A 17,352-nucleotide genomic window follows, 5' to 3' on the forward strand; every position below is an offset into this window, starting at 1 on the left:
GCGAGGCCCTTTAGTCAGCCGGGTTCATGCTCACACCGGCATTTAAAAAGGTTTAATCTGTTGGCTAGAAACATTTAATATGCTACAAGAGGAATTGATTGCACATCACTTTAAGTAATTTAACATTTACTAGAATTGAGAAGTCTACCTCACATTTTTTTCCCTCTTTTTGAATTAAAAAAGCACTCCACTGCCAAAAGTTTAAAAAAAAAAAAAGAAACTTTGGCCAAAATGTTAAAGTCTTAAATATCATCCTGGGTAATGCCATCTGTGATAGACTTCACATCAGCAGGCTTGAAATAAAAGTCCATCCAGACTCTATTCCAGTAAAGCAGTCTGTTAGTCCCAGTTAGGACTCGGTCTCCGCTGGACCTTCACTTCCTGTGTCCTCCGTGCTCTCAGTCGTCCTCCTGCGCTTCAGCGTGTGCAGCTTTTCTCTGTGCTGTTGGGAGGCGTGAGGAACTGGCTGCTCTCCTTTTGACTGACGTCCTAAAATAAAGACAAACCAGAGATATAGTGTTGATTCACATTATGGTATAGTCTTCTTTGGGCTTCAGCTTAGACATTAAATGATTTAACTCCCAAAAAAAATACACAAATTCTACATGTACTTGTTTGGTCGACTTTAATGAGCCCCAAGCAGAAAAATAACCAAATACCAACCAGCATGGTCATGTAGTCCGTGTGCGTCTGGACGTTGTGTCTGTCGTCTTCCTTCATTCCGACAAACTCCTTGAGCGGCGCTTTGCCGAACAAGTTCACCGCCTCCACGGAGGGCGCCATCCAGTCGACGCACAGCTGGACAGCGTCTCCGGGCAGACCTGAGCGCAGAAAGGATGTTTTTAATAACAGATATCAGCCAGCGCTGACGTTACAGATGCAACGACAGAACTCTTTCCTAGAGATTACTTCTCACAGAGCCAGAAATAAAATATCATGGCGCCTCAATTCTCCTCCCGCTATTTGGCTCCAAAACACTCCCATTTATTTCTACATCTCCTCGAACGCGATAATCTTACCTGAAACTTTCTCAGCCGTTTCTCTTTGAATGAAATGGCTCAGGACGGAGGCCGCCAGCACCCTGTACTCAAAGTCCAGAGCATTTATGTCGAGGATACACAGGTCTAACAGCTGGAAAGAGTGGACATGGGGAAAGATGAGAGAAACGCTGGGACACCAGTGAGGTCATGAAGCCCAGCAGCACAACCCTGACTGTGGAAATCAGATCTAAACACCCACCCGCGTCATTTGCACGTAAGCGTCCTGTGGAAACTGCGGCTGCAGCAGGTCGGAGCCAGCGTTCATCGACGCCACCTGGAAGTAAAGCTTCAGCCACGAGACGGCCGTTTCGGGACAAAGGTTCCACCTCAGCGCCTGTACAACGAGCAATCAGATATTAGAAATCATGCACAACATCAAAAAGCAGAAGATCAAAGGAGACAAAAAGTGCTCACACTCGTACTGGCATCACCTTCAAAATGATTAACTCCATCTGGAGGATCTCCTCTTGGTAGTAGGTCCCTGCGGTCACGTAGGCCATCTGGGAGAGCTTCGGAGGACAGGCCTCCTGCGAGCAGGCGGAGTAACGCAGTCATATTAGAAGTGTGTGCGCTGCTGCTTAACTAAAATACCTCAGGATCAATGAGCCTGTAAAACACCCTTCAATACAGCTTCTCAACTGGCTGATGGGTCATATAGGGACATCACGTTCCCTCACCTCCATCTTTGCTGCTATAAAGAGACACGTTATCCCGATGAGCTGCAGCATGCTCTTTTCAATGTTGTCCTGCGTCAGCATGAAGCGGTCAAAGTAGTCCTGAGCCAGGTAGAACGTCTGCCGGTGGAGAGTGTAGGACTCGCTCACCTGGTGAAGCCAACGACAACGAAGATATTTGGGAAATGCTAATTGCTTTTTAGTTTTGTACATTGATATTTATGCATTTAACACATTGCGACCCTAATAATGTGCCACACAAAGTTGTACCGTCATCAACAAATACCCAGAGATGAGAAAAGCAACAGAGGAATGTGTAACAGGTATTTAGTGAGTGTGTGCGTTTGGACATGAATCAGAGATGCAGTTGAAGACGCACCTCAATTAACCAGTCGAGGAGTATTGATCTCATTCGGGGTCGTATCGTGGGGTGTTTCTGCATGAAGCTCTTGCTGTGTCTGTAATTCTGCTCCCTGTCGACCATCTTCTCCCACACGTCTGCAGGATATCCCCATCTGTAACGCAACAGCCCCAATCAGTCATATGAAAATAAGTATTTTTTTTTAGTAACATACATACATAAGCTATCAGATAACGGAGTCACACCGCTAAGCGTTAATTACCCAAGATGAGGCAGAGGCGGGGCTGCATCGCGGTCGCCTCCGACTCTCTTCTCAGACGCCCCGATGGGAACCGGCGGCTTGGCGACACTTTTAGGAACCAGCTGGTTCTGAAACGGAGAGAAAACTGAATGCAACATACGCACGGATGGACAGCGCAGGATGGGGACGGCCCGTGCAGGTCAATGGGATGGCCTGCTCTGGCGTTTTGGGGCCAAGGGGCTGTTTGTACTCTTATTATTCTCTATATAATTCCTTCCGTTTAGCAGTCACACACACTGATATATATTTTATGTAGAAGTTTGATTCTGTTCATTAGAGCACGTCCTTGACAATAGAGTTTAAATGAATAAAAGAGGGCCATACCTTCTCACACTGCAGCTTTGACAGGGGCTGGACCTTTTTTCTGTTGCTTTGCTAGAAAAGGAAAAAACAAGCTTTTAAGTCAGATCGTCTAGCAGATATGATTGTCTACATATTGATCTTTCAAAGCGGCGCTGTATGCTCTTCAATGAGCAGCTCACCTTGGTCACTTTGCACCTCTGGCCTGGAACATTTTCAGATCCTTTCTGCAGCCGAACACTATAAAGACACAGAACTAAACTCAATATTTTTGACATCAAAATACATTCAAACGATAATTCATAGAGCAAGCAAAATCGGGCTCATTACCTTCGTCTGGACATGTTTGTGGCTGCTTCTTGCCTAGAAAACAAAGAACAATTTAGTGAAGCAAAGTGAGTGTTTTGTTGACAACATTACCAGCCTTGAGATGGAGGACAGCCAGCTGCACCATACGCATGGTTTCAGGAATTAGACGTCATCATACCGCCAACATTATTAATGAGCGCGTAAAATAAACCCAACTCGCTCTGCAGCGAGACGAACCGAGCTGCTGGATATTTAGTACAAGACTATAAAGTCTCCTCCATTAAGGTTTCTGGCCGGGTTCACCAGATAAAACCACCGTGAACAACACAAAGAGACGCGCAGCAAAAGTCCCCCCAAAAAAGGCTCCAGCTGCTCGTATTAACGCTGCAACGACACAAAGGCCCCGGAAGGACATCTTGTGTAAAAGTCCCGCTAATAAAATGATATGAATTCAACATTAACCCCGTAGACCAAGACTATAACGTCGGGGTTTTAAACATTTCCTCCGTTGTGGTTGCTTTGAACACGCATGCACAGCTAACTAGTTTAGTCTGGATTCAGAAGCATTACATCATCATGCGACTTTACCAAAGTAACGACTAGTGACACCCGGGGCAGTGAAACCGTAGTTTCTAACTCGGGTGTAACTCTCCCGGGAACATGCTAGCTATCCGGGATGCTAGCTTTGCTAAACACGGACCACAAGCTCGACAACAACCGACGTAACGTTTACATATATCGGAGAAAATAACAAACGCACTGCTGCCGCTTCTTTTTGAGTCGTGAGGTTTACACACCTGCACACACAGCGGTGTGGTAATGAGAGCTGTAGAGACGAGCTGACGCTACTAGGAGCGCTACTGGGGCAGCTTACCGCCTCGGTTCCGAGCTCAAATTAAACATATGTCCAGTTGGCGCTGGCGCCAATAAATAAGCGTTCGCGACACATTGCGCATGTGTACAAACGTACCTCCCGATCCCAGACCAGTCAACCGGCGGTTAGAAACGGTTGACGTTACATTTACAGGCGAGTAGCTCGAGGTGAAGTGTGTTTCTGTTATTTTATTTTATCGTCTCTTTGCTTTAGTTTCAACCTTCTTAAAGCTTCGAGTTGAGTTTGTTCTCAAACCGGAATATTAACTAAACCAGCTACGAAATAGAAAACTCGTTATTTTCTTAACGCGACTGCTCCTTACCGAATCAGAAGTTTGTTTTTGAGTAGTATTAAGTCTTAAATGGTGTTACAAAGTTATAATAAAAAGAATAATGTCTTTGGTTCACTCCGTCCTTTTTCTTTCTGTCAATTGTGTTTTCCGGTCGGCTCTGATGGGCGGAGCTACAGAACAGCACAGCCAATAGGAGAGCGAGTTGAGTTGAGCGCGTGCTCTCGGACCAGGATGTAAACAAAGCAGGCAGCTGTCACAGCTGTCAGGTCGGGAAGTCGTAACAGAGCTGCTCCCCTCGGCTGCAAGGCTTTTAAAACTGAATCATGTTTAAATTAATATCAAAAGAAAGTAACAACACAAACTTCATATTTTATCCTCTGCACCCGTCAAATAACACTTAACCACTGACTGGAAGCTTTGTCGCCCCTCCCTCTGGTGAAATGCAGTTTTGCAAAACATTGAACTTTATTCATCCGGAGGGAAATTATGGAGGATTTTTTATGTATATATTTGTCTTAGATGTATGGTCTTGCTTTGTATTAGTTGCTTGAGTAGGTCATACTCCAACATATAAAATTAGCATCCATATAAAAATCTTTTGAAAATATTTATTTCATGAAAAATGATTTGTCCCTGCTTTATTGATAGTTTTGTTGCAATAGTATTGTTTTTGTTTCTTTATTGATACGTGAGATTGTTTTTCTTTTGATTCTTTTTCTCCACATTTCTATACTTGAATAGTAAGAAAATAAGTATACTGTTTGCCACATTTATAGAATCTGAAAAATTGAAACATATGTATGTGAGATTTTGAAGACTAATTAAATATAAATTAAAAAAATAGAAGAAAATAGTTATTTCATAAATATTAATTAAAACCTATGTGTAGGTTCATAAACTGAGTTTTATATTAAGTAGATTGTTTAATTGAATTAAAACCCGGAGTCTCCCCCATATCAGGATGGTTTGACCCAACCTCGAAACACACTACCTGTCATTACCCGTCTGTCTGTCTCTGCCGACGTAAATCTCAAACAATGCAGCCGTGGTTAAAGCGTAGCAGCAATGCTGCTGAAAACATGGAGGGACAAGTGCCAAAGAAGGCCAAACCAGAGCCGGCAAAACTCTGTCAGTTTTCAGACGACTATCTGGAAATCCTGCAGCAGCGTCTGCACGGACGCAACGGCCTGAATGGGTTTTGACTAGAATGAATTTATCTTTTAGACTTTCAGTTAAAAGATAAATTATTAGCACAGTGTGCTTCGGATGTAACGGGCCTCAGCATCATGAAGGTGGTTGAGTCCTGATAATGTATCAGGGACAAAGCCACAGACTTCACTTCCTGTCATGAAGCATTGCGGTACATGGGAAGTTCTGTCTTTGAAATACAGAGGGAACAAGAGGGGAAGCCACACTTACAGCCAACAGGCTCAGCAGAAAAGAGACAAGAGAAGCGGTTCCTCCTCTCTGTCTGCAACATGAAGCTGCTTTTAATTGTCTTGCTGAGCTGTCTGTGTCAAGGTATTGTGTTCACTTTTATCATTTATAAACTTGATATGTACAAATGATTCACAAACTGTTCGTTCTGCTCTGAGGCGAAACTAAACCAAAACTAAACTACATACATCGTGTTAACATCAGCAGCGAGTAAACTGCACTTACATTTCAAACTGGAATTTTTCTGAAACTAAAAAGTATTGTTCGTAGAAGCTCCTATTGTCTCTTTATTAAAAACGTAGTTTTTTTTGCTGATGTGTATCAAGAGAAAAGTTATACGATACATTTAACGTTGACAATGAAACACTACAAACTACACGGACAAGAAAACTGACAAAAGTATTGTGAAATTAGCTTTACTGTATTCAGTGTATTTCAGAAGAAAACCAGGAGCTTCTGTATATATATTTGGTCAACTATAATTGTATTATTTATTTGTTGTAGGATTGGACGGTACGGTTTATTTGATGTAGCTCTACAAAAGCCTTATAAAATGTTTTGAAGTAGAATAAAAGATTGCATGGACATTCAAGGTTATAAAAAAAGGATGAAGACATATATTTATATATATATATATATATATATATATATATATATATATATACACACATAATTGGTCAAATCCTCATTTTTAACAGTCTTTCTGGAAATTGCTCACGCACAATTTCTGTAACTAAGGCCTTCTTTGTTGAAACTCTACACACAAAAACAGAGGAACAAAATTAAAATATTATATGTTGGAAAACACTTGATTCAAAAGTTATAAACAATTTTAATTTTTAATACGCAACATACAAAACCCCAAACAAATAGTTATATCCACGTGCCAACTGGTGTGCTAAGTATGAAGCACCAGTACACAGTATCATGCACAACGGAGAGCAAACCTCTTATTTCTAGTATTTTATTCCTCAGATTTCTAAGTGATCTAATCGGTTACAGGGGTTTCCAGATGTGCATTCTGGATAGAGGCAATGGAGAAGTGAGTGTGGTGTTACAGTAGCACGTGTGTGACAAATAAACGTTTGAATCATTTGAACCTATCGGTGCTTCAGATTTAGTCCCATGTAAAGTGGAAAACATAAAGTTATGTGTTGATGACAGAAGAAGAAGATGAATGGTGAAGTTCACACACACACACACACACACACACACAAACACACACATACACACCGCAGAAAACGTGTTGGTCTTCTGGTCTCGGACCTCTGACCACATTTCACACATTCATTCTATCATGTGTTCACGTGGCTCTTCATCCACAGTCCTGTAGACACACACGCGTAGCACCGGCTTGATGCTCTGAGTGACACCGACTGAGAACGTTAATGAGACTTTTTCATCTTCATTTCAGCTTTTCTCAACTCATGCACTCAAACAGAGCCTACTGACGTCCAGGTGACAACACAGGGAAAAAACACAACAAGGGAAAAACAAGAGGAATTCAACCGTAAGCTACATTTATTCCTGCAGTGTAAATTATAATTTAGGATGACATTTGTTCTCTTGCTCCCTCTCTGTCTCTCTTTTTCTCTCTCTCACACACACACTTAAACAAACACACAGGTAGAACATCATTGTTCGTACTACTTTGTTTTTGGGGGTCCAGAACTAGAATCAACACTTAGTGCAGAGAACGTGTGAATATTCTTGATCCTATTGTCACAGGATGTGGGCTGAACCTGCTGGTGAAAACGCATCATCTCTGTTGAATTCTGCAGGTGCAAATCAAACTCGGAGATAGCGAAGCCGTTTCTCTCCCCCGCAGACGCCTCTTGTTTGCTCTGCTGGCGACCTTTGCTGCAAGTTTTGTGCCAAAAACATGTGTGTGTGTGTGGTAATTTGAGTTGTCTGTTAGCTCTTCCAGCACTAAGACCTTGTTAGCGCTGTTAGCCATGGGGCATACTCATATTGTATAGCTGTATAGCTATTGTATAGCTGACACCATTATGTGAATGGACCAAAAATATACAAGAATTTCCCTCAAGCACAAAAACAATATTACATTTTCAAAGTGTTGAGAGTTAATAGTAAATTTAGATGTTTCTTTACTGTCAGTAAAAGGAAATGGGAGAAATGTTTCTATTTATCTCCCAGCAATTAACATAGCAACATAATACATTTGACATGGATAAAAAAATACCCTGCTTCCTTGAGCATAGGATTATTTTATATTCACAAACCCTGGCAACAGTATTAGTTGGCAAGGAAATACTTATTTCTTTCTTTTTTACTTCTTTAGAAAGTCTTAAACCTGTATTATTTCTCCCCACAAACAAATAACTTCCAGTGTTACACAGACTAGATCAGAAACTCTCGAACGTTGAGCTTCAGATGGTGGTGGGCTCAGGATGTGGTCTCATTTCACTCACACTGCTCCGATCCTCGTGCATGAACACATAATAATTGACATTTGGTCAAGTGGTTGCTCTTCAAACGAGTAACACCTTGATCAGTGCGCGTGGCTCGATGCGTTTGATGTGGCGTGTCGGGCGGCCTAACGACACCCATCCTGCATGCAACGTCCTGGTTCTGGAGTTTTCAGGAGACCCAAACGTGTGTTAATTTGGTAATGAAAGTAGTCTCAAACAAATGCCCTATTTCTTCCTTTTTGAGTAAGGTTTCCTATAAACAGTGCTCTTAAAGAAACAAAACTATATGTTTGTGACACATCATTACATATGTACTTCTGTAAAAGACAGATAGGGGAAGTAGGTCTGAAAGTTAAGAGACATGTACCAGAGAAGAAGAATTGATTTGGGGTTTTACTGGGCTGACCACCACATAAGTCATTTCTGCTTCTGTCCTCAGGCGACCCGTACGTTCACAGCCTCGCTGGTAAATGCCGCTTGACGCTGAGGATGCGTGGGAACAGGAGCGGTGATGTGGTGGCATTGCCAGCGGACTCTGTAGATGTGCTGGTGGAACAGATGTGTCAGGGTCTGGCCTGCGGCAGCGTCTATCACGTGAACAGAACCAGCTCGCCTCCCAACGCCACCTGCTTCCACGACTGCTCGTACCGAGATGGTCGTTTGCACAACTGTTCGCAGAGTGTGGGAGGGAACTGCACTGTGATTAATGAAGCAATTTGTGGTGAGTTCATATTTATATATAATACAGTGACGTGCAGTGAGGGTTCGGGAGACACTGACTCAACAAGTCAGATTTACAAACCAGTTGGATGCCAATAGGATACGATGGGAGAATAGGAGCGAATAGGAGGGAATAGGTAATTAAGACGTAAAATAACCATCATATTGGAAATTGTTAGTGATTGTGAGTGATTGCGCAATCTGGAGTGAGGCTATCTACTATTACTTTTTTAAATAAAAAATAATATATATATATATATATATATATATATATATATATATATATATATATATATATATATATATATATATATATATATGTAAGCTATTGTATTGTGTTTCCGGGGCTTTTATTTTGGAAGGAGAGAAAACGGAAAGAGAGGTGCGCAGAAATGTTGGTGGTGAATAAAATTAAAAGGACGATAATAAAGAAGTTGCCGACTTGCTTAACGAACGAGTATCGTTTTCTTATTACTACACAGGCGTCCTGACAAAACCCTCAGTTACATATATATTAATAATTTAATAATATATAATAATTATAATACTCGGCGAGCCGGATTAAAACGCCCAACGGGCCGTATACAGTCGTAGTTTGCCCATCCGTGGTCCAGTACGACCATGACAGAACCAAACAGGTGGACCCTGCACTATTTGAGGCATTGCGTTGGAATTTTTAATTTAAAAAAAGAAACAACGTTCAACGGGGAACTTCTTTTTTTTAATTTTTAATTTTTTTTCTTCTTTTTTTTATTTTTTATTTTTTTTAGAGTTTGGGGTTTTTAATTAAAATTCGAGTTTCACGGCGGCAGTGATAGACAGACAGGTAGCGCGTGCCAGGTTGGGTCAAACCATCGTGATCTGTGGGGGAGACTGGGTTTTTATGATAATTCCATTAAATAACCTACTTGATATACAACTCAGTTTATGAACCTACACATATGTTAAATAACTATTTTGAAAGGATTTTGTATGGATGCTAATTTTAAATATTGTTTTCTTTATTTTAATCTCATGTACCCCATAGTATGACCTACTAAGTAAAACATCTATTATCGATCTTGACGTCTCTCTTTGGCTAACACTTCTCTGTTTTTAAACACAAATATAACACGACATGTGAAACACACAACCCGGACATACACGCAGCCTTACCCAGTAGTGTTGATAGCTGTCACGAGACTGACGACACTGGCGCGAAACTGCGAGCGCGTGAGTAGCATCTGTTGCTAATTATGCTAGCCGCAGTTAGCTGCCTCCCGTTTCAGCACTAAAACACTTACTAAACAATCAAAACATGGCACTACTAACGTGACCGAACTATTTGAGGTATTGCGTTAGATTTTTGAATTTCAATAAAAAAAGAAACAACGTGAAGAGGAAAAAATCTATCCAAAATATTAATTTTTTTAAATGCACTTTTGAGTTTTTAATTTAAATGCAGCTAATTGAGTGTAAACCATTGCACTAGACCAGTGGTTCTCAACCTTTTTTTTTTTTAGCAGTGATGTACCGTCTGTAAAATGTGTTTTCGGCCAAGTACCCCACTAACTAGTAATACTGCACAGCGCTGGGCCATCACTGTTGAAGAGAAATGGGCCTTGACAGGACATTTCTTTGGTGTTCAAGAATTGACAGAACAGGTTATAGTACAGTCAATGATTGTTTATTAAGCAAAAGCATACATGAAATTCATACCTACAAGGCCTTGGACTCATCTCCCCTGTCTGTCTGTCACCTCACAGTCAGCACCCCTCAGGAAGAGAGAGCCCTGATCGTTGAGAGCAGGGCGTATTTATCTGACTCCAATGACCCTTCCTTCTTCCTTCTTTGTGCATACTTGTCTTTTCTAATACATATTATTGGGAACATGTATTTGGCTCATGAGACTCACTCCTTCTCTTAGAGTGTTTCATATCAAGGTAATATATGTGTCTGTAGAGCATAGGTGGTATCTCCGGCCTGTGTGAGGCCCTTCTACGTGCTAGTTTTCTCTAAGCATATGAAAGCAGAAACAGGAACTCATCCTTCACTGCATGTTGGTCTGAAAAACTCATTGTACATCTCAAGTTCCTGAAATGTGTCCACCTTCAAGTAACAGTGTCTAACACCTTAGCGCTGCGCTTAGCAAATTGCAGAAGTATAAGCTTTGCAGGCGTATAAACTTATCAAACATATAAACTTTGCAGAAGTATAAATTTGCAGAATCATGATGAACGTTTATGAGCATAATTAACTTTTGTCCTTTGTTCTTATGTACTTTTAACCCCGTAATGGAACATGATTAAAACTCTTATTTCTCTTCACTGTCAACAACTGCAGTTAAATCTGCACTACTGCAGCCACCTCAGCCTTTCATCATGGCGGCATGATCTTGTCCCCCTCAGGCCACCAGGCGGTGCGGCTGGCCGGAGGGCCAGACCGCTGCGCCGGCCGTGTGGAGCTGTGGAGGGCCGGAAGGTGGGGCACCGTGTGCGACGACCAGTGGGACCTGCGGGACGCCGGCGTGGTGTGCGCCCAGCTCGGCTGCGGCTACGCCCTCAGTGTGACGGGCCAGGGCGGCTCCTTCCGCCCGGGAAAGGGACCGGTCCACCTGGACGAGCTGAACTGCACCGGCAGGGAGGAGAACCTGTGGGCCTGTCCGGCCGCACGGGACGAGCCCGACTGCGGACACAAGGAGGACGCTGGGGTCGTATGCTCAGGTCCAGTTAAATGAATCCTACTATAGGCTCCAGAAAAATCAATTGAGAAAGTTACCAGCTTGTAAGTGAACATAAAGAGGGAACTTGTCTTTCTATGACATTCTTTGGTTTAGACTTATTAAAAAAATACATGCATGGGAATTAGCACTCCGGGTATATGATACCCAAAGTATTTAAATTGTATGATATAATGTCAAGTATACTGTATATAATATGGTGTATTTTGCTAATAATGATGCTAATTGCTGAAATAGATGAAACGTTAAGGGCTCAGCAAAGAGGATAATCCTTCCATGGTCAATCCATCCATAGTTGTTCATTGAAAATTGGAGAGGAAGAGAGGTGAGGGGGGGCGGGAGGCGTGGGAGGGGTCATCCTCTGGGGAACATGAACATCTCTGCAAAGTTTTATGGCAAGCTATTTAATTATTCCAGTCTGGAACAAAGCATTGGACGGACAGACGCATACCCAACTCGTGGAGGTTCACGTTGCTAAAATCATGACCTCAGCGTCCCCAATGACAAAGTCCTAAATGTTTCTCTTCCTCTAACAGCTTCTGTGTCTCTCTGCAGAGATGAGAGCAGTGAGACTGACCGGAGGTCTGGACCGTTGCTCTGGTAAGGTGGAGGTTCACCGCAACGGCAGCTGGGGCACCGTGTGTGATAACTGCTGGAACAGGGCCGTGGCCTCCATGGTGTGCTCCATGCTGCGCTGCGGCGCCCAGCCGCAGAATTTCACCCGGTTTTCCCCGCCTCTCGCCCTCAACGACGGGGCGCTGTGGTTCTATATGTGCGACCGGGACGCGCAGACTCTGTGGCAGTGCGCCGAGTTCGTCAACCAAACGCACCTGTGCGAGTCCTCAAAGGCGTCCGGGGTCATCTGCAACGGTGAGTGACTTCATGTTTGTCCTTGAAGGAAGTTCTTCCCCCCCAACAGCAACAAGAATACAGGTTTTGTAGAATTGGCTCGGTATAAGGTGTTAAATGTTATATTTTAAGATTGTGTTACACTTAAAATATAACACTGTTGTCCTGCAGGTTCTCTCGGGTTTCCTGCAGAAGCCACGCCCACCAGTGCAACTGTAGTGACTAGTTCGACGACTGGTAAATATTTTCTTATTCAATACAGACAGTGTTAATACATTTAAATATACTTTCACGTATCTAAGAGGACAACACAATAAGTTCTGACAAACCCTTATCATAACCAACCATAAATAAACTACCACAAAGAACAAGAAGGATGCATATTTTTCTTCTTTTTCTTTGTGTTCATGCCAAAAGGATCCACCTCGGCCGTCGATTCTAAAGGCGTCCTCTTCCCGACTCCTGAGCTCATCGGCGCCATCGCTCTGGCTCTCCTCCTTCTCGTGGTTCTCATCACCAACTCGGTGCTCTGCTGCCATTACAGAAGACGGCACGGTTGGTTCTCCTGGTTCCTCCACACGGGATCTACAACTGCTCCTAGAATCCAGATTAAGGATAAGCTGTGAACTACATCAGGGAAATCAGATACTGGTTTTGATTATTATGTGGCCTCAGTTTCCAGACACCTTGTTCTCTGCATTAAAAAGAGATTGCGCAACTTTTCTGTAGTCTACTTTCTAATGCTACAGACATTTATGATTTCAAAGAAGAGTATTTTTATGGATTTAAAAAGGTCTTAGAGGATCTAAAATGTCAAAGACAAACAGCAACACGCCATATACGCAGCACCTCTCATTTGAACCCATCTCTTCAGTGTGAGAAGCTGATACTCATCTTCATCCTCGGTGAACTGTGTCCACAGCGTTCCTGCTCCAGCAGTCTCGCTCCGGCCAACGTCCGACCTCCGAGCGTCATCAAAACAGCTACCGAGGCGCCGTCGACCTCGTCAAGGTCACGCCCCAACCGCCGCAGACAGAAGGTCAGTGGGCAGACATTCCCAAGAATATGATCATTGTAGTGGGAAGGTGTCCACAAAGAATGAAGTCGTTTCACCAAGTTGTTTAATTTTTCTTGCGTTTTGTCTCAAAAAGTCCCCTCCAACAGCCGTCACTTCTGGACGCAGCTCAGTAGCGCTGACAGCGCGTCAGTAGACACAGACTATGAGCCCGGCGATGAGCCGCCCGGCCCTTTGTCAACCTTTCGCAGTGAGCTACTTTCTTTTTTAATTCTTTATTCATTCCTGTGTGTTTCTCATGTCCTTGTCTCTAGTGAGATGTTCTCTCGCGGTGTTGCTGCACTTTAGCGGTTGAGGTTGCGTGTGTGTGTGTGTGTGTGTGTGTGTGTGGGTGTGCAGATCAGTGTTTGCTGTTTGCACTGCATGGTTGCAGGACGGCTTGTGATTAAAACATGTGCATCGTTTGGTATCCAGACTCCCAGAGGTACAGAGCGGACGTGAACCCTTTGACGAGGCCTTCAGGGCTCTACAGCCTCTGTGAGCACCGTGAGTCACTGCCAGTCTGCACAGACTATCTATCTATCTATCTATCTATCTATCTATCTATCTATCTATCTATCTATCTATCCATCCATCCATCCATCCATCACATTTTCTAGCAACAAACATCAGGAATTTTTTTTAAAACTATAAAGCGAGAGTTTATTTAATTTTTTTAGTTATCATCATTAATGTTGAATACACATTTCTATGTACCAGCTCCTGAACCCACAGAGGAAGTGATGGGAGTCTTTACAGGATACAACCCCGCTGAGGCTCAATATACCGCAGTGTCAAAGATCTCGGTGGACTCCTTCGATACCTCCAGCACCTCCTCCGGGGAATGCTACGACTCTAACAACGGCTACGTCCAGGTCACCGCAGGTCAGCTGAGTTACCATAAAAAACTATAAGCACAGAACTGGATGCTACATGCTGACATCATCGTATGAACATGAAACTCTTGACTTGAAGACAGTTAGTGGCCAGATTTATGTCATTATTATTATGCCATTAATCTCACACTTCCACTTCCAATGTGTGTGTGTTGGCAGCTGTTTATGTTATAATATTAAATGAATGGTGAGGAGATCAATACCACTCTCGTGTCTGTACGCTGAATATAAAGCGACAGCCAGCAGGTGTGTTTTGTTAACTCTGGCCAGCTCTTTACATGTGTTTTACTATAAGCTACGCCGCATGCTACGCTAAGCTAACAGGCTGCTAACTGCTGCTTCAAATTTGCCATACATGACATGAGATAAGTCGTCTCAACTCTCTTTTATTGATAGTAATTTAGCTTTGCAAAAATAAGATTCATCTTTTCTGTGGGTGTGAGTCAAGAAAAACAGCCCCGTGACTAACAGTTGTGCGCATATGAAAGCCAACCTGAAACTGCCTCAAAGGCTTTCACAAGATGAATGTCATGAGACAGAACACACTCTGCTCTCACGACAGACGCAGGACCGGCCCCGTCTTCTGTCGCCAACGCCAACGCCGCCGCCTGTGACCCCTCACAGCTCGTCTCCAGCGAAGATCAACCCAACCAAACGATGAACCTGCAGAGTTCAGGTAAACGATGCCAGGTGGATATTAACGCTTGTGCGAGAATCGAGACCTGTAACGTTCGCTGATCTCTGTCGCTGTCCGGTCATCAGATGACGAGGATGACGGCCCCGTCTACTCCCCCGTGAGCCCCGACCAAGAGTCTTCGTCCGAGGACGAGTACGACGACGTCGACATCCCCCAGTGACCCGAGGGCGGGCCTCGAGTTACTGGAGAGCTGAAGACGGCACAGAAAGGAAGCGTGCACTGTGAGACGAGCACCGGTTGGGAGGGAGGAAACCCAATGAGCATCCTTTTACTGGTGTGCAGGCGAGAATAATAATGTGCATTTAGGTTAGAAATGGGTTCAATTGTGGTTGAGTACACTTTATTGTGTGGAGCAGTCAACATTTAACTGCTGGTGATAACGGAGTTCAACGCGGCATCTAAAAATGTTCTTTTCAACTAAATTTAGACCAATTTTGACCCAGATATCATGGCTGACCTTTGACCTGCCGTTTCCTGTAATCCGCATTAATAAGTTGGACTTACTTGAGACTCAACGTGTGATTGACCCGCCGCAGGTTTCACAAAAACATGGTGCTTGTCACGAGCAGAAACTTAAATGGTGCACTTAATGATGCTCTGACATCTGACAGTTGGCTTTGAAAGGCCTTCATGTCCTACGTTTAACCCCAGAGAAATAAATGACGAGCAAGTTCATGTTGTTGAAAAGGATGACGTGTGGTTTGCGTTGAAAAGCGCTCGAGCGCACTCTGAAACGTCCTGTAAGCGTCCTGTAAGCGTCCTGTAAGCGTCCTGTAAGCGCGCTTAAAAAACAAAACGGGTCCTGCTTTCAGACGCATTGTCATGCAAATATAATTGAACAAAAAAGTCAATTTAAACTCAACAAAATGTTCACTGTGATGGAGCAATGACTACCTGGAAGGTAGGAACTCAACCTGAGAAGTTAAACTGCAACATGCTTTTTTTTTCTTTTATAAAAGCATCGCTAAATGAAATGTAATATAATATTTAACTATTGTGTTTAATGTGTTCGATCGCAGTATTTGCACACTTCACCTCAACTCAATGTGCTTTGAATTAAAATGCTTGTGCAAACAACCGCTCACACCGACAGGAACAGACACACACACACGTACAGGAGTTGAGCACAAGACAGTGAAAATATACGTTTGCAGTTTGCTGGCTTGCATTTATTATTCATCCTGAAAACCTTCGTCTTCATCGACCTCCAGAGAACGTCTTCTTTATTCTGCTCACTGTGTAAATAATACCACTGTTTGCACAAATGACTCAAACATACATGTCCTTATACTTTTGGCCGTGACGTGTGTTTAAATAATCTTTGCAACACATCCTGGTGAAAGTGTGCTCAAACTACTGAGTCCCACCACCAGGTGGCAGCATGGTCGTGTGAGTAACTAAGTGTCTGACTGTAAAGCACTTTTATAGAAACTACAAACACAAACAAACTTGTTGTGCCGTCAACTGTTTGCCAAATAAATGTCACCCAGTCTGTAAGACTTTTTATTCCAATGCACATTAAGCTAAGTGTGGGGTCGACGCGTCGCTCAGTGAAAAAGGTTCCTGAAGGGGGACTCAAACCGTCGGTGCGGTTTGAAACCAGGCCTGGCATCGCTCTGCTGGGTCCGTTCCGCCTGCAGCAGCAGCTGCTGAGCGTCAACGCTTCCCCCTGATCCAAAGTGATGCCTCCAATCACAGTGATGTCTTGTTTTGTCGAAGCACATAATGACAAACGGCCCTCAAAAGCACCTGTGAAACTTTTACTAGAGGAGGTGGGGTGGGAGGGGGGGGGGGTAGCGGCACAGATGAGCAGGGATTAGCTTCAGGGAGGGATGATGCATTCGACTGATAACCCAGCAGAATGGGGTGTTTTCTGACTGGAAGGTATTTGGCACATGAGGACGAGTGTGTGTCGGGGTGTGTGTGTGTGTGTGTGTGTGTGTGTGTGTGTGGAGGGAGGGGGGGGGGGGGGGGGAAGTCGGCAGAGATAAAAACGTGTCTGAGAGAATCGTATATTGCACTCAAATGTAGTCCAGAGCTCTGTGTCCAGATAAACAGGCGAATTAAACCACCAGCTCTCCTTATGAAACTCAATCTCTTTCACATGCTGGAGAATCCAACACTCTCTCACACACACACACACACACACAGACACAGACACACACACCAACCCACACACCACTTAACAGAGCTTCCATCTCAAACTATGCAGCCTGATTTATTACAGATCCTCCTCCTCCGACAGTTTGCTTTTGTTTTATTCTGCTCCGAGGGATCGATAAATCAGAATCTTAAAATCTGGGGATTTACAGGCCCGATTAACATCAAGGGGGAAGAAAATGTAGCGCGCCAGTATTTCAAGTAGCTTGTAGTATTTGAGGGATTAGAAGATCAACC

The 17,352-nt window shown here is 43.4% G+C and overlaps 2 protein-coding genes across 4 annotated transcripts; one reads left to right on the forward strand and one right to left on the reverse strand.

The window, feature by feature from the left end:
• Positions 1 to 392: 392 nt before the first annotated feature.
• On the reverse strand, positions 393 to 9,916 carry LOC137784526 (G1/S-specific cyclin-E2-like). 3 transcript variants are annotated; one of them, XM_068575282.1, is made up of 12 exons: positions 9,896 to 9,916; positions 3,007 to 3,039; positions 2,859 to 2,916; positions 2,701 to 2,751; positions 2,338 to 2,444; positions 2,094 to 2,229; positions 1,718 to 1,864; positions 1,472 to 1,567; positions 1,240 to 1,374; positions 1,020 to 1,131; positions 664 to 821; positions 393 to 489 (listed from the first exon to the last, which is right to left on the reverse strand). In XM_068575282.1, exons 2-12 carry the CDS (start codon positions 3,018 to 3,020, stop codon positions 418 to 420), a joined length of 1,086 nt encoding a protein of 361 aa, XP_068431383.1. In that variant the 5' UTR covers positions 3,021 to 3,039; positions 9,896 to 9,916; the 3' UTR covers positions 393 to 417. The 3 variants fall into 3 exon arrangements, with proteins under 3 accessions (XP_068431383.1, XP_068431381.1, XP_068431382.1); XM_068575280.1 differs by lacking the exon at positions 9,896 to 9,916 and adding an exon at positions 4,182 to 4,307; XM_068575281.1 differs by lacking the exon at positions 9,896 to 9,916 and adding an exon at positions 3,783 to 4,167.
• LOC137784527 (CD5 antigen-like) lies at positions 5,602 to 16,433 on the forward strand. Its single transcript, XM_068575284.1, has 13 exons — positions 5,602 to 5,672; positions 7,003 to 7,098; positions 8,460 to 8,741; positions 11,128 to 11,442; positions 12,015 to 12,329; positions 12,480 to 12,545; positions 12,726 to 12,863; positions 13,231 to 13,347; positions 13,460 to 13,573; positions 13,798 to 13,869; positions 14,083 to 14,247; positions 14,821 to 14,934; positions 15,021 to 16,433. The coding sequence occupies exons 1-13, from the start codon at positions 5,630 to 5,632 to the stop codon at positions 15,113 to 15,115; spliced, it is 1,932 nt and encodes a 643-aa protein (XP_068431385.1). The 5' UTR covers positions 5,602 to 5,629; the 3' UTR covers positions 15,116 to 16,433.
• The last annotated feature ends 919 nt before the right edge of the window (positions 16,434 to 17,352 follow it).

The sequence above is a fragment of the Clinocottus analis genome, unplaced genomic scaffold (assembly GCF_023055335.1).
Source record: "Clinocottus analis isolate CAN_PGR_092001 unplaced genomic scaffold, fCliAna1.0.p SCAF_14, whole genome shotgun sequence".
NCBI classification, from domain to species: Eukaryota; Metazoa; Chordata; class Actinopteri; order Perciformes; family Cottidae; genus Clinocottus; species Clinocottus analis.